Source organism: Marmota flaviventris, chromosome 9 (genome assembly GCF_047511675.1).
Source record: "Marmota flaviventris isolate mMarFla1 chromosome 9, mMarFla1.hap1, whole genome shotgun sequence".
Taxonomy (NCBI): domain Eukaryota; kingdom Metazoa; phylum Chordata; class Mammalia; order Rodentia; family Sciuridae; genus Marmota; species Marmota flaviventris.
In genome coordinates, this window is record NC_092506.1 from 12,566,979 (window position 1) to 12,589,423 (window position 22,445).

Below are 22,445 nucleotides of genomic sequence, written 5' to 3' on the forward strand. Positions count from 1 at the left end.
TATGTGTTTAGGTTAATGTTATTTAAAGTAAATTATTTCAAAGGAACCCACATCTGCTTATTAAGATGTCAGATCTTTAGGATGGAGATGGGGAACAAATTCCTGTAAATTTAAAGTAATTAAAATTCCTTCACCTGAGAAAGCTAGAAATTGCAGTCACCATTGATTCCTCCTTTCTTCCCCCACACATCCGCAACTCCACAAGACCTCAACAAGCCATTCAACTAAGACTGCCAGCCAGTGGCCAGCTTTTTTCAATTCATACTTATAAACATCATACTTTCAGAAATATATTTGCATAACAAATGGCTAAAATTCACCTTGCGCTTTAATACTTATTGCTCACTCTCCTTCACAGTACTCTGGCTAGGAGACACAAAAAGCTCATATTTACTGGGTTCCTAGGAAATCACTCCTTGTCTATCTCTGTTCCTAAGGTTGTGTGGTTTTCTTCTTCCTATGGGTTTGTATATTTAAATGATCTCATTCTTTCAACAATGGTTTATCTTAGAGGGTTGACCCCTCAAGATTCAGGTCCACAAAACCATATTCTTATTATGCTCCAACTGTTTATGGCATGCGTGGGCTAGACGTCACAATTCCAAAATCCCTTTCATATCATCTTGCTTACAAGTGACACACACTGCTGCAGCCATCAACAGAAGTTGTAACAACAAAATCCTATCAATTAAAAAAAATCAAATAAGGTAACTGCCACTGAAGAAGTTTTGCTAGATATAATAACATTAAAGTCTAATTGATTAATTCCAGGTTTAGTCATTTATTACAAATTATCTCAGGACAAGGGCCTCCTGTCTGTCAAAACCACTTTGCAGACAGATCTGTAAACAAGGTTAGCAGGGAGACCATACACCTCATGGGCCCCTCCTGAGACTTACTTAGGTGTCAATCAGCTTCCTAAAGCCACACAAAGCGTACTGACAGGTACTTATTTCGAGTACAGTTGCTCACTGCCAAGATGACTAGTGATTTCCTGATCTGCTGTATGCAAGAGGGGTCAGGGAGCTAACAATGAAATAGCAAAATTCAATTTAAAAAATGTTCCTGCAGAAGCTGGAAGAGGAACAGTATAAGAAAATTAATTTAGGGCAGAGCATGGTGGCACAGACCTGTAATCTTAGCAATTTAGGAGGCTGAAGCAGGAGGATCACAAGTTTGAGGCCAGCCTGGGGTACTTAGCGAGACCTTGTTTTGAAAAAAAAAAAAAAAAAGCCTGGGGGGTTTAGCTCAGTGGACAAGGGCCCCTGGATTCAATCAATCCCCAGTACCAAGTGAGAAAAAAAAATTAATTTAAGAAGAGCACTGTGGATGAGAATTGGGTAATCAATTCTGCCCAGTGAGAGATTTCTTGAAAATTCTGCTGGTGTGAGGTTCAAACATGGAAGAACAACATGGCAGATGAGAAAAGGTAGAGTTAGAAGAAAATATCTGATGCTTAAAAGTGTTTCATAAAAGTAAAAATAGCATCAATTTGAACTCAGCACATTAATTGATAAAAAGGAAATAGTGCCGCTTATTTGACCCTAACTGTAATTAGAATCAGAAAATCCTTAGTATCAGCAGAAACAATAAGAGTCAGAGAGTCAAATTAGAGAACAGTTCATTCAACACACATATGGAGCATGTCAGTGTGCCCAAAGGTCAACAAAAGCTGTGAGCAAAATTCTCTTCTATACCTGCTGGTGCACTGTATCCAAACAAAGTCACAGCAAGGAGGAGAGGAACTAAAGCTAGCTTCAAGGGAGACTTCATGACACCAGACCAGAGACAACAGCCTCAGGACACAAAGACAAAAAGAAGCTGGGCTGCCTTGGGTTGTTTTATAGCTGACAGGGAGCTCAGGTGTTGCCCATGGACGCGTCCTTAGGCCTTTCCTAGCATTCAGCCCAGAATCCTAAATTCTGACCCTTCATCTATAACATGAGTTTCTTTTTTTTTCCCTTGGGGGAGGGGTATTTTTTTTGTACCAGATATTGAACCCCCAGGCACTTAACCACTCAGCCACATCCCATAACTTTTTATTTTTCGTTTTGAGACAGGGTCTTGCTAAGTTGGTTAGAGCCTCACAAAGTAGCTGACGCTGGCTTTGAACTTGCAATCCTCCTGCCTCTGACTCCTGAATCACTGAGATTACAGGTGTTCGCCACAACAACTAGCTCACATGGGTTCTAAATTCCAGAGAGTAGGTAAAGTAAGTAAGAACATCAGTTGTGACAAGAGATCTGTTTCTTCTTTAAGTCTGTGGTACTGATAGAGAAGAAAGCATGTAGAATTCTCAAACCATGTTTTTGGATTCTAGGATCTTGGTCACTGTGGGGTTAGCACAAGGAAACTCCACCTGCCTCTCAGCTGTGGCTGACCCTGCCACCCGCAGCCTGTACTTAGCATTTTGCAATCCACCTTACTCCTTCCACCTGTACACTGGTTTCTAGCTCCACTTTCCCTAAGAACTACCCTTCTTCGATTCTTACAGTGTTGCTCTCCTAGGGAGAGCAATTCATAACTGCTCTTTTGGGTTCCTTTCTTCTCATCTTCTCTTAAACAGACTTTCGCCCCAACCACTCCACTAAAACTGTTGTCAAACTATCAGAGCCCTCTACATTGCTGGATCTAATGATTAATTCTTAGTTCACATCAGATTTAACCTTTCAGAGATCATTAACATAGGTGACACCCCTATCTATGGGCTGTCAGGAGCCCCTTTATCCTGGTTTAACTTCTACTCTTCCTTGCTGACTTCTCTTTGGCTGGCTTGAAGGTTCTGTCTCCTCTAACTCTTCACACTGGAAATACCAAGACTCAAGCCTTGGACCCATTATCTTCTTTTTCCTTATTTGCTTTGAACTTAGTCAGTCTCTAAGAATATTACATTTTAAGGATGAATCCTAATTTTCTACATCCAGCCTGGGCCTTTCCTCCTGAAATTCAGATATATATATATATATATATTCAAATACCAACAAGCATCTAAAACAGTATTTTCAGAACAGAGTTAGTTCATGAGCCACACCTTCCACATTCTCATCTGATTTAGAGGCATCTCCCACTTCATGGTATATCACAGGTCATAAACTCTCCTGGATACCTCTCGTTCTCATACCCCATATCTAACCACATCAGCAAATCATTCTCAGACGATGGATGGATATACAGGTGGATAAATAGATCTGACCACCTCCTATGTATTCCACTGCTGTATCTAACACAGGGTTCTCAAACTCAACATTATGGACATTTGGGGCAAAATAATTCTTGGTTGCCAGTGGCAATCCTAAGCACTGAAGATGTTCAGCAGCACCCTTGGCCTGTGTCCTCTAGATTCTCTTAACACAATAGTACCCCACTGTGCCAAACAAAACTGTTTCTAGATATGTCTTCTAGAGGGCAAAATCACCCCTGTATATGGAGCACTGGCCTAAGAGTCATCAGTATCCAACCAATCTCCTCACTCCCTCTTCATATCTGATGACCCAGCTCATGTAATCTTGGTAAAAACCCAACTCAGATCATGTTACTCTTCCATTTGAAGTTTTCCAGTGGCTTTTCCATCTTATTTGGGATAAAATCCAAGCTTGTAATATTGTGGTGTGAACTGATAAATACAATCAATAAGAGTGTAAATTATAGGTTATAGATTAGTAAAAAATATATAGATTATATATAAGATTTTGATAAGTGAGATAAGACAATTATAAAGCAAAAACTGTCATAGATAAGCCTAAGTCTCCATTTTGCTGCCTTCTATAAAAAACTGTTACAAGAGCTGTTTCTGAGAAACTGAAATGAAAGTTGTTTTCTTATTAAAATTGTTTTTCTGTACTTTGTACTCCACAAATTGTACCCTACTCAGGATGCAGCAGTGGTCATGGTGAGCTGCATCCTGAGTGTGAATGCCCTTATGGGTCTACATGACTTTGAAGTAGATTCTCGCCCCACCCAAATTCAGGATGAGACTGTCTAGCACCTACTTGAACCCAGGACTGTGGGCAACTGAACTGCAAAGCTAATGCTTTTTTTTTTTTTTTTTTTTTTGCTTCTGTTTATCACTTGCTTGCTGACTGGAAAATTCCAGTCCCACTTATTAATGTTCTAATTTCTGTGATTGGCTAGCTTACATGACGATAAGCAAGTCACTGAGTTGTAGTTTTTGTGCTTATATTCTCTTTGGATGGACCAGGAAGCTGCTGTCTTCCCACAGAGCTTGAGTCTCTGCAGTGGGTGACAGTCCCTGGCCAGGTAAATAAAGCTCTCTTTTGATTTGAAATTCGGACTTAGAGTTCTTTCTGAGGCATTTCCCCATAACGCTAAATCAATTTTGGGAAACTAGGTGGGTCTACCCCAGCAGACTACCATCATTTTAAAGGAATTTTTTTTCTTTCTTAAAAACTTCATTTATTGGGCTGGGATTATGGTTCAGCAGTAGAGCACTCGCCTAGCATGTGCAAGACCCTGAGTTTGATCCTCGGCACCACATATAAATAAATAAAGGTATTGTGTCCAACTACAACTAAAAATATTTTTTTTTAAAAAAACTTCATTTATTAAGACTTTCCCCCTCCAACCACACTGATCTCCTGTGGATACTCAGGGCATGCTTTCTTTTCATATTTTTATATTAGCTATTTTCATAGTCTTTTTTTACACTTCATTCTAAATGACCATAATTCTATGTATTTATAGAGTAAAAGGTGATGTTTTGATATTTGTACTGAGAAATGATTAAATATGGCTAATTAACAAATATATCATCTCACTTGGTTTTTTGTGGCAAAAACATTAAAGTCACAAAATTAGCCCAGATGTCCATCAACAGGTGAGTGAATACAGAAAATATGGTGTATACATACACAAAGGAGTTTTACTCGGCCATAAAGAGGAATGAAATTATGGCTTTTGCTAGTAAATGGATGGTGTAAGATATGGAAAATGACAAACCCCAGGACAGGAAAATGAAAACCCCTCAAAACTGTCTGACCTGGAGGAAGAGGGAGGAGGAAGGCATCATTAATCCTCTCCCAGCAAATCCTTTCCCAGTAACAATCCCCCCTCCTACCCCAGGGGGGGGAAAGCAAACTTTCATCTCTTCCCCACCCACCACAGTGGGTCCTGAAGGGAGGAGGCAGATAAGGAAATGCTGGGCCCTGGACTTTCACCCTTTCCCATCGCCAATGAGTCCTGGAAGGAGAAGAGCAAATAGTGAAGCTCTGGGTCACAACGGGTCCCAGAGGAGGAAGACAATCTGTGAACACCTAGTTCCGAGCTTTTCCCAGTCACAATGAGTTTCAGGCTTTTGACAACTTCTTTCCTGACTGTCCGAACCAACATGTCATGCCTCAGTCTCCAATAACTAAACCACCTTCATTGTAACCTGTAAAACGCAGACTCCTTCTACGACCGCAGCCATTTTCCACCCAGAAAATGACACTGAAGAATAAAGGAAAGCTTGCTGATCCATTTGAGGTCTGCTTCCGTCCCAGTTATTTTGTTTTCATAATGGGTGCCCAAACTGTTTTGGTTATTTTTGCTACAGATGGAAATGGAGAACTAAGTGAACAGCTCAGTGAAATGAGCCTGACCCAGAAAGTCAAGAGCCCATTGTTTTCTCTCCTATGCAGAAGGTAGGCCAAAATAAGGGTGGCAAGGAGAAAGGCAGGTTGTGGGTGGGGGGAAGCCCATGAAAACATGAGAGATGGGTGGGGTACAGGAAGGAGACTGAGGAGGGAGCAGGGAAAAGGGAGGAACAGTGAAATGAAACTGACCAAACTATCCTATGTACATATATGAATATACCACAGTGAATTTGATACACACATACATATATAAGTGTTTATATACATAATGCACTAATTTTTTTAAAAAAACTATAAATAGAAGATCAGTCGAGGAAAGGGAACAGGATGAGGGAAAGGGATATACAGGGGACTAAATTGAAGCAAATTTTATTCCATGGCTGTATATTTTTGTAAAAATGAGTCTCAATATAATGTATAAGTATAATGAACAGATAAAAATTGAATAAAAATCATTAAATTCTCTTAGCAACTTTGAAATGGAAAATATATTATTATTGATTATTGTCACCATTCTATACAGTAAACCACTAGAGCCTATTCCTCCTACTTAACTGAACTGTAATCAGCATCTCCCTTTTCCCCAGCCCCTGGGAACCACTATTCTAGCCTCTATTTCTAATCAGTTTGACACCTGTAGAGCCCACAGGTAAGTGAGGTGGTGAAGTCCGTCTTCTGTACCAGGCTTACTCCGTAGCATAAGTCCTCCACAGTCTTGGTAACCTTCCCTCCAGGATCTGCATGCCTCACTGTCTCACTTCCTTCAGCTCTTTCCCCACACCCGTCACCCACATGCTACATCCAGACCCACAAGGCTTAGCCCCCAGTGTTCCCAATCCCTCTTCTCTGCCCTACTTTCCCTCAGAAGCAATTTCCTTTCCTAGGATGCTTTGTAACATGCTGTCTTTTTGATTACTGTCACCATTCTATACAGTAAACCACTACAGCCTATTATATAGTGTCTCCTCCTACCGAAATGTGAGCTCCACAAGGGCATGCTGGCAGAATAGAAGAATGAATAGGCATCATTCTAGGTCCCCACAACTAAAGCCTTAGCCAAGGGCATGAGTCACCAACAAAGAAGAGTGAGTAATTTTATGTTAAAAACCTTTAAAATGGGGTTGGGGATATGGCTCGGTTGGTAGAGTGCTTGCCTTGCATGCACATAGGCCCCGAATTCAATCCCCAGCACCACACACACACAAAAAAAAAATACACTTTAAAATGGGCATAGAAGCTTATCATGACATGCAGATCAGCTCTTTGATAATTAGAAACAGTATGTAATAGAACAAATTTTATTCATAAATAAAACTCCATAGTTAAAAGGGCAGCTCCTTTTTTTTACAAAGGGAATATAAGAAGGAAACATAGCATTTTATTTAAAATTGCAAATTAATTTCTTTTTAAAAATGGATCAGAGTTGAGATATCATTCAAGCTCATTTCAACTTCTCACATCTCACACTTCTTAAATCCTCAGTCTAAGCAGTCATTCCAAATTGCCTCTCGATGGAGGGGTGAATAGCCCGGTTTCTTCTCTTATGATAAAGGTACATCATTTGGCAAACAAGAGTCTGTAACATTTGGATTGTTACTGAAAAGGAAGAAAGATGGTAAAAAAAAAAACAGGTCCAGATATAAACATTGCTTAGCTACTTCTAAGTAAGGCAGTGTATGTGCCTGAAGTAGGGAGAGAGGTTGTGGATAGGAGACAAGGGGAGAAAAGAATTTGAGAAAGTCAGTGCTCCATGAGAGAGACCACAACCTGAAGTGCATCATGATTTAAGTACAATGCATGCCTAAGTGACTAAATATACTTTTGCTTCTTTAAGCCATGAAGATCATCCCAAATACTTCCTTGGGCACTCTTTACAACATAGCTCCATCCTTTTATTAATAACCAATCAACATGTGGATTTTGGGTAGTATCTGTTGGGAGCCACTCTGGCCAGTAGCTATGCATACACCTTTAAGTCCTGAGTAAAGGGGTACTGAATAGTTACTGCACCCCACAAAACATTGGACTTTTACCCCCGCGCTCCAGGAGAGGGTGTCACCCAGTAAGGTTGAGTTACACTCACCTGTTCTTTTGTAATCCTACCCCTTTGCCCTTTGGGGGATAGAATGTTCCATAGAACCTCCCCTTGTGTGTCTTCTATATAAGAATAAAGAATTCCAGTGGCTCTCTCTTTCCACAGACCCTTAAGGTCACAGAGTCATCCCTGGATTTTGAAAAGGTACTTCTGTGTGTTTGCATGCTTTCTTCACTGTTTTCTTAAGTTATTGAAATAGTCAGATTTTGTGAACCCAGCATAGGTTGCCAGCTCAGATAGATGGCGATAAGTATCCCTTTACATGGGACTTGAGAATAAAGAACCGCATTGCCTTATGGGCATTTAGTAATCCTGGAAGAAGCTGCAACCAAGATTTATGACATTTCTGAGTTTACATCCCCAGGGATTACCAACGAAGCTACTTTGTAGGCTCAATATTAATACTTGCTTTTTAAAATTCAGAATTTTTTTGATATTGGAATTGATAGAAATTCTGTCTTTACATTGATTATGGAATTTCATATGACACCCAAGAAAGACACCTCTTATTTATAAGGAATCTCTACCAGTTAGCAATAGAATAGCAAGAATACTGTGATCAATAATACCTTCTACAAACAGGAATGCATGAATTTGCCATCCCCGATTTGGAAGCCCTTTCAGTACAAAGCGCCTTAGTGCAAATATATGACATTTCTTTGACAATCCTCTTGATTCTTGTCTAGGATGTGCCTGGACAAAGTCACAATATGCCACTTCTAAGTGTGCCTACCATGATGGTGTCGCACAAGCAGCTCCCGTGTCTTCATGTGCGTTGTTTACTCTCACTTCCACTTCCCACTCAGTAGTCGTGCTGCCATTTTTGTTCCTGTTCCTTTCCAAAAAAATGGAAAGTAAAATGAGAAAAGAAAATCAAGAAACACCACAAGTTCAAAGCCTAATGTTTGCAAGGCTGAACAGGGGGCCAAATTCCTGTTGCTTCTATATGTATTGATTTCTGCTTATTTCTCCAGATCATTACAAGGCAGTGTTTGTGGCATTAAGAAGCATGGGTTTAGAAACCCAATATCTGGGTTTACTTTATGGTTCTACCATTGACCAATGAAGGATCTAAGGCAAAAAAAAACTCAATTTCTCTGTGCCTCAATTTCCTCACCTGAAAATTGGCATAGTAGTATCTACCTCATTGAGTCACCATGAGTAACACTCTCATACAAATAAAGTGCTTAGAACAGTATCTGCATGTAGTGATTTAAAAATATTAGCTGCTAATATAACTAGCACTACCTGTGGGAACAGCACATGTAGGGTCACTTGAGGGGGACAAGAATTCCAGTTTAAGATTTAAACCAGAAAATTTGATGGAAAAATTTCCCAAAGAAAGTTCTTTCAAATATATCAGTTTTGCTAAGATCTGATCAAAGATGTTATTAATCTAGAGAATATCTCAGACTTTTTTAAAATCAGTTAATAAGGTACAAAAAAGAGTCAAATCTCCACCCATGGATCCTAATATAATGTGTTTTTTAATCTCACCCCACAACTTCAGCCGGCCCTGGTGCATGCTGATCTTGATTCTTTGATACTTTGTGGTATTATTTGGGTTGAATTTTGCCTTTCATTTTGCCTATTACCTTCAGGAATCTTGAAAGTGGGCTCAAGTTTAAAGTTAAAATAACATGGTAAATGGCACTCAAATCAGGTTTTCAGTCATCAACACTTGCTTCAAAAACAAATCATTATTATTCTATATTTCAATATTCCTAATGTTCTTATATTCTAGGGGACAATTGCAATAATTTTCAAATAATGCTGACTAGCAATCAAGAGATTTTGTTCCCATTAGGATCTAGGGCTGTCCACCCTATACACACACTTCTAGTTTTGCCATTTTACTGTTTGGGCTTGGGCATCTTATTAAAACAGAAGGTAAAGATGAAGCTGGGGGCCAGGACAGGTGTCTGGCATACTGTACTCACTTGTTGATGACACATGACAAAGGCATTTCAATTAGGAGAGTAGTGTTTCTTGAAACATACTTGATTTTAGTTTTAAGCACATCAACTTCTTGGAAAATCTAAAAGGAAAGGAAGTTTGGAATGTTTATCTCAATTATCTCAGGAAACTTCAAGGCATTCAAAAAGAAATTTACAGATATTTTGAGCACTCTAAAAATGGTCACACCCTCTTAAAACAAAAAACAACATCTATTTATGGGGAACAGGACCATTTTCCTCATGTGCCAGATGAGTTAAAATCTGGCACAATGTTTGTACATAAGAGGCAAACAATACTTGTGAGATGAAACAGGGCAGATCTTTGTGATTCATACTCAAGAAAGTGTTTGCACCTCTTTTTGAGAAACACCATTGTAGCTAGAGTACTGCTTATCAACAGAGACACAGAGGATGTGAGCTTTCAGATTAGTTGAATCCTGCTTGGAATCTTAGAGCTACCTCTGTTCAATATGAAGGGAATTTTGTTTAAACTCTGTTTACTCATTTCTGGGGATGGTGTGGGAGGAGCACTCATCATGGTGGTAAGGAATAACCTTGATACAGTTCAAATTTCCAATCACTTATCCAGCAGGAATTTGAAGCTCTGTAGGGTCAGCCAAAGCTGCCTTTAAGCCTACATCAATAGCACAGCTTCTCCATTTTACCCAACCTTCTTTATCCCAAGAGCACTTAATAAATAACCTGGAATTGGAGCCATTGTTCAGTGGTAGAACATTTGCTTAGCACCTGGTAAGGCCTTGGGTTCAATCCACGGCACCAAGGGGAAAAAAAAATGCATGCTCAACTCCATCTTGAATTTTTCTTTCTATGAAACTGAATCTATAACATTCATGTAGAATTGACAAAGTTCTAGTATTTCTTTTGGTATTTTATTTGGGATATTAAACAAAAAAATTAATATTATGACAAAGTTTCACTGACTTTTAATTTTTTTTTAAATCAAGTCAAAAATCCCAATTATACCTTTAGGAGTGGTATCTACAATTGCCCTAAGTGACCTATCAATATGCCCAGTAAGGCATGCCAGAATATCTGGGCTTAGGACTGGTACGAGTCAAACATTTACTTTGAAAAGCTGTCTAATGCTTACCTCGTGTTACTCCCTTCTTCTGGTAGCAGTTGGCCAAATTTCAAATTATAAAGAATAACTCTTTTGTAAAACTGCTTAACAATCCTTGAAGCACAGAGAAACTACATTCGTCCTTTGAAGATAGTCAATTCTTAACCTGTTCTACCACAAATTGAGCAATATGAATTTTCAGTTACTGCACAACAAGTTAAAAAAATAGTATTTAGCATCTCCTTCTTAACTTTTGTTGTAAATGTGACTATTAAATCAATCTAACCATACTACAAATAAGAACTTAGTGACTTCTGGTTTGTTGACAGGTTAAAGAAACCGTAAGACTCTCAATTTAGGTGACAGCGCCATTCCCCTTACTTGAGTTTCGATGCCACAGTCTTGAGGGTGGTATAAAAATTCATAGTAATTATTTAGACAAACGTGGGTTACAGGGCATCCGGTTCCTAAAAATGCTTCATTATGGTTCATATGCACGTTGTAAAATATCGTGGGTGGGATTCTGGCATAGAAGAAATTGCTGGAGCACAGCACAAGAATGGCTGAGAGGCAGAAAAGAGAATCCCTCTGTTAGTAAGTACACATAGAGCAGCTCAGAAAGTTTCAGCACAGCCAATTAATAGAAATGAAGGCATGCTCCCTGACTCAAATAAAACACGTTTTAGAAGGGGGCAAGTCTGCAAAAGATGGTCTCCATATTATTGCTTCATCCCCCAAAACACCCTCATCTACATCCATCCTTCAAAGAGGCTTTTGGGTGATTATATGTGAAAAATAATTAACAAAATAACATCTTTTCATTCCACTGTGTGTGATTTTTTATAGATTCATAAGAATACATCTATATTGTAGCATTTGTGCTAAGTACAGTGCAGGTTCTAGTGATCTTGTTCAATGGAGGCTTCATTTCTATAACCACAGCTTCATGATATATAAGAATAAGCACTGAGGGGCTGGGATTGTGGCTCAGTGGTAGAGTGCGCATCTAGCATACACGAGGCACTGGGTTCAATCCTCAGCACCACATAAGTGTAAAATAAAGATTATGTCCACCTAAAACTAAAAAATAAATATAAAAAAGAATAAGCACTGAGAGTTGATGCGGCAATAAAGATTTATCCAGAAAAGCTAAAGCCTACCAATCAGTGACATTAGTACTCCTCCTCCTCTTTTAACTCTAAATATCTGTACCACATTTATAATTTTATCTGAGAAAGGGAATTTTTATGGTATAATCTGTTAATTGAGCTAGATGCCAAGGGCAGAGACTCAGAATGACCTAGAAATTATGAGACTGGGTAAGCATGAGGGGAAGAGTGAGGTTGGCTAATTACCTAGACCTTCCTAAGGAAAAATCTTCTCACTTGCACTTAGGGTACTGGAAGGGGCCTGAGGCCTCAGGAGATACCAAAAACTCACAAGTCAAATGCAAACAACATAAATCTGCCATCCTTTCTCTGAAAAGGATATAGAAATTGCAAATAATCAAAGATATTCAAAGATAAAAAGATATTAAAAGATAAAAAGATATTCAACATCATCAGCTATTATGGAAACCCAAATTAAAAAATCACAGTGAATTATCACTATACACCTATTAGCATATCTAAAATAAAAAATAGTAACAGTTCCAAAAGCTGGTAAGGCTGCAGAGAAACATTACTACTTATATTTTGCTAGTGGAAATGTAAAATGAAAACTGAAAAACAGTTTCACAATTTGCTTTAAAAACTAAACATACAACTACCATATAACCCAGGAAATAAGTTAATGGACAATTTATCCCAGGAAAATAAAAATTTATATTCACACAAACTGTATGAAAAAGTTTTCAACAGTTGGTCAAAAACTAGAAACAGTCTAGATTTTTTTTTTTAAAGAGAGAGAGAGAGAGAGAGAGAGAAGTTTTTAATATTTATTTTTTAGTTTTCGGCGGACACAACATCTTTGTTTGTATGTGGTGCTGAGGATCTAACCCGGGCCGCACACATGCCAGACGAGCGCGCTACCGCTTGATCCACATCCTCAGCCCTAGAGTTTTTAATAGGCAAATGGTTAAATGAACTGTGGTTCACCCATGCCATGGAATAATAGTTTGCAATAAAAATGAATAAACTATGAATACATGCAAAATAAATAGATGAATCTCCATGAGTGGAAAATGCCACACCCTCAAAAAAAAAAAATAAGAGAATAAAAAAGAATAAAGATGATCACAAAAGGTTATATGCCATATGACACATTTATAAAACACCTGGAAATGACAAAAATCATAGAAGTGGAGAACAGATTTGTGGTGTTTAAAAATTAAGAACCAGAATTAGAGCAGAGTCCTCATATGATTGTTTTAAGAGGACAGTGGCAGTGAACTCTACAAGTATATTTATTGTGATAGAAATGATCTGGCTATAATCATACCCCAATGTTATACAGTATTAGAGTTCTGCAAATGTTATTAGTGAGAGAAATGGAGTAATAGTATATTGATCTCTCTCTACTACTTCCTATAACTGCATGTGAATATACAATTCTATAAAAAATAAAAAGCTTTTGGAAAACTCAGTTTCAGTTACTTTTTGTCACTCTCAGTATGAAGCAAGTCATCTGCTAACACCAAATACAGATGAAAATGAAAGAAAGAAAAGTTTTTGTTTTAAGAGGACCCCAAACTGGAATGGTCAAATTAGCAAAATAAACCAGTGGGTCAGTTTTAAGATCAGTCCACCCTACGATCCCACAATTCCATTCCTAGGTATGCAAAAACATACCCACATCCACATCAATATGTACAACTATAATATGCAAATAAAAAATATGGGGAAATAAACCATCTACATACAAACATTACTTGTAACAACAATGGAAAAATTCTTTCAATATGAGAATAGAAACATTTTGTAATATATTCATTCAATGGAATAACCAAGTAGTAATTAAAATAAACCAATGTTGCCAGTATAAATCTCTAAATAATGTTAAAAAAATAAAATTATATAATGAAACAAATAAAACTTTAGATGCCCACAAAACATATTTATGGATTCATAGATTTGAAGCAAAATTATAAAATCCACAGAAAAATGAGTAATTATCAAGTTTACATACAGGCATAGAGGAAAGACCACAGGATCAGGGATATTCACAGGGTCTCTACCTGAGCTTTTATCAGAAAATAAAATTTAAGTAAATGTAGCAAATCATTATGGATTTAATAAAACTGGATAGTGGGCCAATGGTTACTTACAGTTGTCTCTTTCAAATGGTCCCTAATAAAGGAAAGGAAAATGTAATAAATACTCTAAAATCCTTACAACTGCCCACACAGCAAGTCTGGACCATGTTACTGAAGGTAACTTGACAAGAATATATAGGCTTTCGTTGCCATTCTGAAATTTCAGAATCAGAAATGTCAGAACCCCAAGTTCATACCTGGGGTGGCAAACCATGCAAGTTCACCCAAGATAGAAGACTTGCTAAAAGAAGGACATATTGAGAAACAGTAGGTTAGTCACCTGAGGAGGAGCCCTCCAACATGACAGATCTATGAAGGATAAGGAAGGCAGAGACTGTGATAAGGCTCCCTGCCTGAATGTCACACCCTACAGAATCCTGAGTCCTAGCACAGCTGTGGAAGACGCCACTGATTTCTAGCCTCAAGAATATGACGTGGTTTGCAAAGTGTCAAAAGAGAAGGGGAGTCGGGTGTGGTGGTTCATGCCTGTAATCCCAACCGCTCGGGAGGCTGAGGAAGGAGGATTTCGAGTTCAAAGCCAGCTTCAGCAACTTAGCGCCCTGGGCAACTCAATCAGAACCTGTCTCTAAATAAAACACAAAATAGGGCTAGAGATGTGGCTCAGTAGTTGAGTGCCCCTGAGTTCAATCCTCTGCCCCACCTCCACCACACACACACACAAAAAAGAAAAAAGAAAAAAAAGTGAGAGAGAAGGGGAATTAGAGAAAGACTGAAGTTCCCAAGTTAGGACACATCCTTTAGACTCAAGAAGACAAACATGACATCCCAAGATCATTCATCCAAGAAGAATCTCCGTCATTACATCCTTAGTTGTTACTAAGATTTATCCAGACCAAAACTGTAAAGAATCTACAGGCCACATCGTACAGTGCTTGTTAACAAATTCCAGTTCCCCAGGTCACATGTGATACCTGACCAGTCCCCAGCACAAATCCACATCAAGGAAGGGAGGAGAAAGAGAACCCCTAACGCCAGAAAAGTCTTCATTTTTGCAGACTGAAATCCAGATCCCACTGAGGAAACAGGAAATTGGGAGCAGTGAGCAGCCTTAAATGCCAAAACAGCAGAGGCCACATCAGGAGTAAGTAATTGACTACCACTTTAGACAGCACACACATGCCTCAAATATACCATCAAGTCACCAGTTCTAGAGTTAAGCAACTGTATGTTATCTTCATACAACAAGAAAAGCAGAAACTTACATAAATTAGAAGACTAGATAAATGCATTTAACCATCCAGTCTGTTCTAAACATTTTAAAAGAGTTCATTTTCTAAACTTTAACATTTTTATTCAGTTATCAAAGAATGAGAGCAAACTTGAAGCAAAATGTACTATTTGAGTGTTCCCATAGACAAGCCTAAGAAAACCCCCCTGAAACACACACAACTTATAATAATGAGTGACGTAAACGAGGTAGGTCTTTGAGAGGTGATTCAAAGATTAATAGAAATCTCTGTTTTTGAGTCTGTATCACCTGTTTTTGAGTCTGTATCATCAAAAATAGAGTTATTTTATGCACTAATTTATCTTTATTAAAACTCCCTATCATCCTAAAATGTCTATCTCTATATCTAAGAAGAAATAACTGTGAAAGATTTTAATTGTCCTGTGGACCTGAAATAAGGGATATGAAAGACTGATTTCACCTCTTCCACCAAGAAACTTCTACACCGTGACTCCCAAACTTAACAGATATCAAAATCACCTGGAGGATTTATTAAAATACAGAGGGCCCCAATCAGTTTTCTGATTGGGGCAGGACTTGAGAATTTACATTTCTAACAAATTCCCAGATGATGCTGATACTACTGGTCCAGGGGTCGTGTTTGAGAACCACGGTGTACAGGGTTTTGCCTTCAGAGAGCATGCTGTGCTGATGCCCATTAGCAGCACTTGTTTATCAAACTTCAAGAAGCATCCACACCACCTGAGGATCTTGTTACAGTGCAGATTCTAATTCAGAAAGTTGGGGTGGGGGCTAAAATTCTGCATTTGTAATAAACTCTCAGGTGATACTGGTGATAATGTGCAGATTACAATTAGAATAGCAAGGTCTGAATATACCTCATGCATACTTAGATTCCTTTCTTCAAAACAGAAGATGCCACCTTACAATGAGAAATTCAAACTCTACTGTGACAAAGAGCTTAAATAAATATTTGGTTTAAATGTATTCTGCTTTTTTTTTCTCTCAAAGTCAGCAGTTACTAGAGTTAAGCAACTGTATGTAATGTTAATACAACAAGAAAAGCAGAAACTTACATAAATTAGAAGACTAGATAAAATCATTTAACCATCCTTGGTATTACTTGAATTTTATCATTACATGTACAGTCTGTTCTAAGCATTTTAAAAGACTTCTTCAAAGCCAGGGACCATTCCATGGGTTTTCACATCTCCAGAGCTTGGCAGACCTGATGCTCAAATCAGAGACGGTAGAACACTGAAATGGAGCAAATTATATTCCATGCATGTATGATTATGTCAAAATTAATCCCAATATTATGTGTAAGTATAATGTACCAATAAAACATTTTTTAAATCCTTGAAAAGAAGAGATGAAGCATGGGGAACAAAAAGAGAAAAGAAATGTAATTAATTAGCATTTTTTTAACAATTTACCAAATGTTTATGTTCCACACAAACATATTTTCACTTTCATAATTATAACTTTTAAATTTTACGTGTATTAGGATAAAAGGTGAATTAAAACAGCATTTCAGAAATATTGCTGTCCAGGATGGACAATGCTAAAGAACAGTCCAAATGAAGGTCAGAGCCTTGTGCATAGTGACGTACTCTGAGGCTATGCACAGGTCAAGGTCTTCAACTTTCAGTAACTGTTTCTTAACATCCTGTATCTGCCAATCTACAAAACTACTACTATTGTCATGTTTTTAATAAACTGGTAAGAAAAAAGTGATTTCTGTCTTAAAATTACATGGATATGTGAGATTTGGTTAGCAGTACTTTTAGGATGAGGATGGGGGTGTCGATAAAGTGATTGCCTATGGCTTTGCTTTGGAGTCTCACCAGACTTCAACTTCTAGTTGCTCCATAGTCTCACCAGCACCTGTGGGCTATTTTTTTTCTGTTCTACTGGGTGTGTAGTGGCCTCTCAGTGTGCTTTAAGTTTTCCTAATAACTAATGATCTTGAACAATTTTTCAAGTGCTTCTTTGCCATCTGTATTCATATCTTTTTTGAAGAGTGTCTGTTCACCCATTTTGCTCATTTGTTATTTAGCTATTTTTTTCTTATTGAGTTGTACCTACTATTTTTGTTTTGTATAAAAAGGTCTTTTTAGAAGAGTCTTGGTTTATTGTCTTGAGTAAAGATTCACATTCAGAATCTTTCTGATTATGTTCTCATAGGTAGACTCAAACCTTTTTTTGGCAAGAATATATCATAGCCGTGTTGTATCTTTGTAGTAAAGTTTAAAATTTCATAATTTTGAGAACATATTTTTTCATTCTCTTTTATCTGTGATAAGATGCAAATATATTATTCCCAGTCAGTCATTTATCTTTCAATTTTTCCACCAGAGTTTGTTTAATTGTATGTTTTCAAATTTTATTTGGTCAGATTTCTACTTACTGCTTCTGGAGTTGAGTATAATTAGAATAGACTCCCTTGCACCAGTTAATAAAGTAATTAATACAAGCAAGCTAAACACACACTGAGGTGAGACCAGTGCACAACCAGAAATTCACTATTTGCTCCTATCCAACAGATCCCCTAACCAATTCATACTAACTCTCAGCTAAGTAGCTAGTAACAGTAAAACCCATCAGCTCTATCCTGTTAATACTTGTATTAAAACAGGGGAAAAAAGAAAAGAATTCTCTTGCTGGCTAAGGTGTGTGGCTAACGTGCCTAATGGTCTCACCCACAAGGCTGTCTCCCTGGTAGAGGAAACAGGACACCTTGGTGTTACTCTCAATAATCTTTGGACCAGAGCCCAGCCAGCCCTCCCTCTCAGAGCCTTAAAGATAGTAATTTTTCTGCATCCTCACCTTCCTGCCTTGGGTTTAGAGAGTTCCATTTCTATTTGGCCAGATCTTTTTTTTTAACAAAAAGAATTGTTTAGTTTGGAAAATTTACAGTACAGTTATAGCAGAGAACATCCTTCCATAGTGCTCTTAATGGTATGGTTAGTTTTTTTTTTTTTGTTTTGTTTTTTTTTTAAGCATCCCTTAATGAAAAGAATTGTTACTGGCTCACTTATTAGTTACATCAAAATAGTTACATCAAAATCAAAATAATTATTTATGCTGTAAAAACTTAGTACCATTTGAAAACATTAAATGCATACATTGAAAAAGTACAATATTTTTATATTATTCTTTAAATAATCACTATTGCTAATGGAATGCATATGCCTGTTCAACACTGCAGTTTCTCAAATCTTTGAACCAGATTGGACTGTGCCATCTTCGTGTCTTATTCCATGTTGATTTTGCCACAGTGGTTGATTTTGCTCTGCATCACAGCAGCCACTGACTCCCCATCTGCACAAAGGCATGCACTAATAGGAAGGAAAGGCACACCAGAACAGGGCTATCTCTAGCTCACTCTTCGCACAGTGACTGACAGTTGTGGAGTATCACTGTTTCCCTGGAAATATTAACATTCCCTAAGGTACCCCCGCAAGATCACTGTAGTCCCTCTGGCCTTCTCAGCACACAGTGGAGGAGCTGTGGAGTTCAGGACACAATGTGTGTGTTTGAAGAAAAATCGACATATTAGTAACTCCTTTAATGCAACAGCAAATTCTCACACACACTTTTTTAGTAAATGAATGAAAATAATAAAATAATGTTTTATATCTCTTCTCACTAATTCAATGAATTTAGTTCTTCAATATATCTACTGAGCACTTAATATGCCAGGGGCATATTTCAGAGAAATAAAAATTTGTTTTCACATGAAAACATGTACAGGAATATTTTAAACAGTCTTATTCATAATAGCAAAATACTACAAACAATTGAGATATCCTTCAATGAGTGAATGGTTAAATAAACTGCAGTAATTTCTACCATGGAATATTACTCAGCAATAAAAGGAACAAATTGTTGATTCACTGGAACTCAAGGGAAGAATCACTAGAGAAGTATACTGAGTATGAAAGTCGATCCCAAAAGGTAACGAACTGCAAGATTCCGTTTATACAACACTCATGAAATGACCAAGTGGAAACCAATTGCGTATTAGTGGCTGCTAGGGGCTAAAAAAGAGGTGGGGACAGGAGGGAAGTGGACATAGCTCCAAAAGGGCAATATTAGGCATATGTGATGAAGGAAATGATTGATTGTATCAAAGTCAATATTTTGATTGTAATATAGTGATATAGTTTTGCAAGATGTTACTTGGGGAAAATTGGGCAAAAAGTACATTGGGTTTCTCTGTATTATTTTTTTACAACTGCATATGAATCTACAATTATCTCAAAGTAAATTTTGTAACATTAACAAAAAAGTTCTATAAAAACCAGCTATTATTTTAAGAAATTAAGTTAGAAGAGATCTTTTTCAATGACAAGAAAATCAGAACCATAAAAGAAAAAGAAAACAATCTACTAAGTAATCAATTAAGCAGAAATTGTAGGTGAGCAACTAAATCAGAAAAACTTGAAATGAAAAATAAAAGGATAAAATTGCTCTTATAAAACTGCTCTTACAAATTGTTTAGATCAAACAAATAACTCTACTGAAAAAATGAGCAAAGTCATCTGCATAAATATGTGCAATTCACATAAGACTAATGAATTAGTAGCTTCTCTCTTCCATTAATAATTGCAAACTTAAACAAAAAGGGATCACTTACATTCATTTGGACGTCAAAATTTAAGGGATTTGTTAGCATTCAATGATGACAGTTTCCTTAGAAAGTATGCAATATTATTTACTCCTATGAGAAAGTAAATTAACACATCTTGAGGGAAAAATTTATCAATACATTTATACTTTATTGCAATTCCTCATCCAATATTTTATCCTCTAGAAATATTGACATGAGATTGCAATGATTTATCTTAAATTAATTACAGCACTCGGTAATTATATAATATTGGCAAAGTAGATTCAACTCAAAAATTAATCATTTGATCTGAATATACCACAAGTGTGGTTATATCCATAAAATGCACTAATGTTCAGCAATTAAAAATAATAAAGTACACTGATACACCTTCAGTGCCTGTGTATGTGTGTATATACAGTGTAGACACACATGCACTGGAAAACTTCAGAAAAAAATGCCACAACAGCTATCACTTAGAAATGTGTTAGAACTTTAATTTTACATTTTTAACACTTCTGTATTGCTTGCATTTTATTTCATGGATTTTCTTCAAGTCACCTGGTTAATAGGACTCTGCCTCCACTTCTGGCTCAATATACTTAAAACTAGTTTCTGGGTTTGCTGCACTCAATGTAACTCTTTGGTTTCTAAAATTAGTGACGTTTTCAGATCTACCTGTCTAATGCTTCTCAAACTATCTCTGAAATAGAAAGAAAATGAACAACATCACATACAGGGTTGTAACTGGAAGATGCAAGCTTGAAATAGAGTTTATCCTGAGTTTTCAAAAGAATTTTCACCAGTTTTTTATTTGCAATTTGTGCTGTGTGTTGTGTTACTGGGGATCAAACTCAGGACTTCACACAGCTAGGCAAGCACTCTACCACTGAGTTTCATCCCAAGCCCTGTTTGCATTTTAAATGACATTTTAAATTATTTTCCAGATAAGTCATCAAATACTTAATAGACTTTCTAGGAAATTTTGCCACATCCATCTTTTATCTTTGATTGTATTATTGCAGAGTACTAACATATTCTTGAGCTTGTCCAAACCCTAATATTGAAAAAGCAACACTACTGGAGAAACTTAAATTTTCATGGCATCAACTTGAGGAAAATCTAAGCTTTTCATTGATCATGGGGATTTTTAAACACTTTAGATTAAACGTACTATCCAGGAGGCACACATTGCTCACCCAGGAGCACCTGTCCATACCAGTCAGTTCCTGGTATACCACAGTATTTCTTTGGGGATATGGAAAATGTGGTTAGAAAAGAGATCAAAGTGTTAACCACATGACCTCTGGGAAAGACATTAAGAAGTCTGAAGAGAATGGAACTTGTTAAGGTTGACTTTTGCAAAATGTAGAAATGGTCCAAGTGAGGCTGCCTGTCCCTGTTGGCATCTCCTTCCCAGGTTGATAGCGTTGGATCAGGTCTCATGCAGCTCCTGATAGCACCCAAGTTATTAGTTAAGCAATTAATATAAATATATGTATCACAAATGCGGGAGGGTGGAGGGATGGCTCTATCAGTGGATCATGAAATGACACCATCATATCAGAGCTTCGAAGAATCCCTAAATCAGCTAATAGAATTTCAAAAAAATGGCCAGCAAATGATCTCCATTCAAGCACTTCAAAGGTCCCCCAAATTCAATTTTGTGGGCACTCCATAATGCTTCCTTGTGTTCACCTTAAAAAACATTATAGTTTTCTATGCCCAAATAATAAAGACAGGGTCAGGAGCTGGAGATGACAATATGTTAAAGGTTTTCCTTTTCCTCTCTAAGTTGGGTTAATTGAACACATCTGAGTGTTCCCTCCCATATAAAAACCCCTCAGGCTTCCCAGCTCCTCTCCCTCGCTGTTTCCTGAGAGGATCTTACCCTGAGATCCAGCATGATGAAGGCCTTACTCATGCTGGAAGGACTTTTGCTGCCACTTTTTTCCTGGATGTGGATGTGCGCTGGGCAGAACAAAGGTATAGGGGGGACATTGACTCCTGGTGTTTTCAAGGGGGAGTTTCTTAATGGCTATGAGTCACAGGGCTTTTGATTGCCAGCACTGAATTGTCCAATGCTAACAATTAAGAACTAAATAATTCTCATTAGTCCATGCTTTGGTCTCCCCTTGGGTCCAGATAATCCTGGTGGGTGAGTGAGGGAGAGCTGCACTCAGGTTGCCATGAGTTTCTCCTCTTCCTCCCTACCACTTCTTCCTCCTTGGGACCTACTGGAATTTCCCACTAGATCATCCTTGGACCATCTGCTTTTCCATATGACTCTTCCCATTCCTGGTAACTCATTGTTCTTTCGCCACTTCACACCTGAGTTACTCAACCATGCACTCCTAATTGGCCTCCCTTATGCAAGTGCCCCACCTCCCCGCTACCCCCAGAACATCACTGTGTAAATTTTTAAAGATACAACCTTGAACAGACCCCCTCTTAAACACTCCAAGGCTTCCCTGCAACCAACTAGGTATAGAGTAGCATCCTATAAAGACTGACCTAAAGCTACCCTCAGATCCCAGATGTCTGATGGCTTCCCAAAGAGTCACAGAAGGGACTTTTAAGATGCTTGCTTCTCCACTGACATTGCACAGCCTCTCTCCTGCTCCTGGTAAGAATGTGGTACA

At 37.7% G+C, this 22,445-nt stretch overlaps 1 protein-coding gene across 1 annotated transcript; it reads right to left on the minus strand.

Moving 5' to 3' along the window:
- Positions 1-7,122: 7,122 nt before the first annotated feature.
- Positions 7,123-14,986, minus strand: LOC139707056 (putative oocyte-secreted protein 1 homolog). Its single transcript, XM_071617042.1, has 5 exons — positions 14,911-14,986; positions 11,107-11,288; positions 9,627-9,724; positions 8,420-8,521; positions 7,123-7,187 (listed from the first exon to the last, which is right to left on the minus strand). Exons 1-5 carry the CDS (start codon positions 14,984-14,986, stop codon positions 7,133-7,135), a joined length of 513 nt encoding a protein of 170 aa, XP_071473143.1. The 3' UTR covers positions 7,123-7,132.
- Between the last annotated feature and the right edge of the window lie 7,459 nt (positions 14,987-22,445).

Excerpts from the sequence above, each read along its gene's own strand:
- LOC139707056 (XM_071617042.1), bottom strand. The coding sequence starts at position 14,986 with ATGAAGACTTTTCTGGCGTTAGGGGTTCTCTTTCTCCTCCCTTCCTTG. Across the intron at positions 9,725-11,106 it reads ACTGTGGCATCGAAACTCAA|ATTTTCCAAGAAGTTGATGT; the intron begins GTAAGGGGAATG and ends CTTTCCTTTTAG. Across the intron at positions 8,522-9,626 it reads TTGTCATGTGTCATCAACAA|GAACAGGAACAAAAATGGCA; the intron begins GTGAGTACAGTA and ends TTTTTTGGAAAG.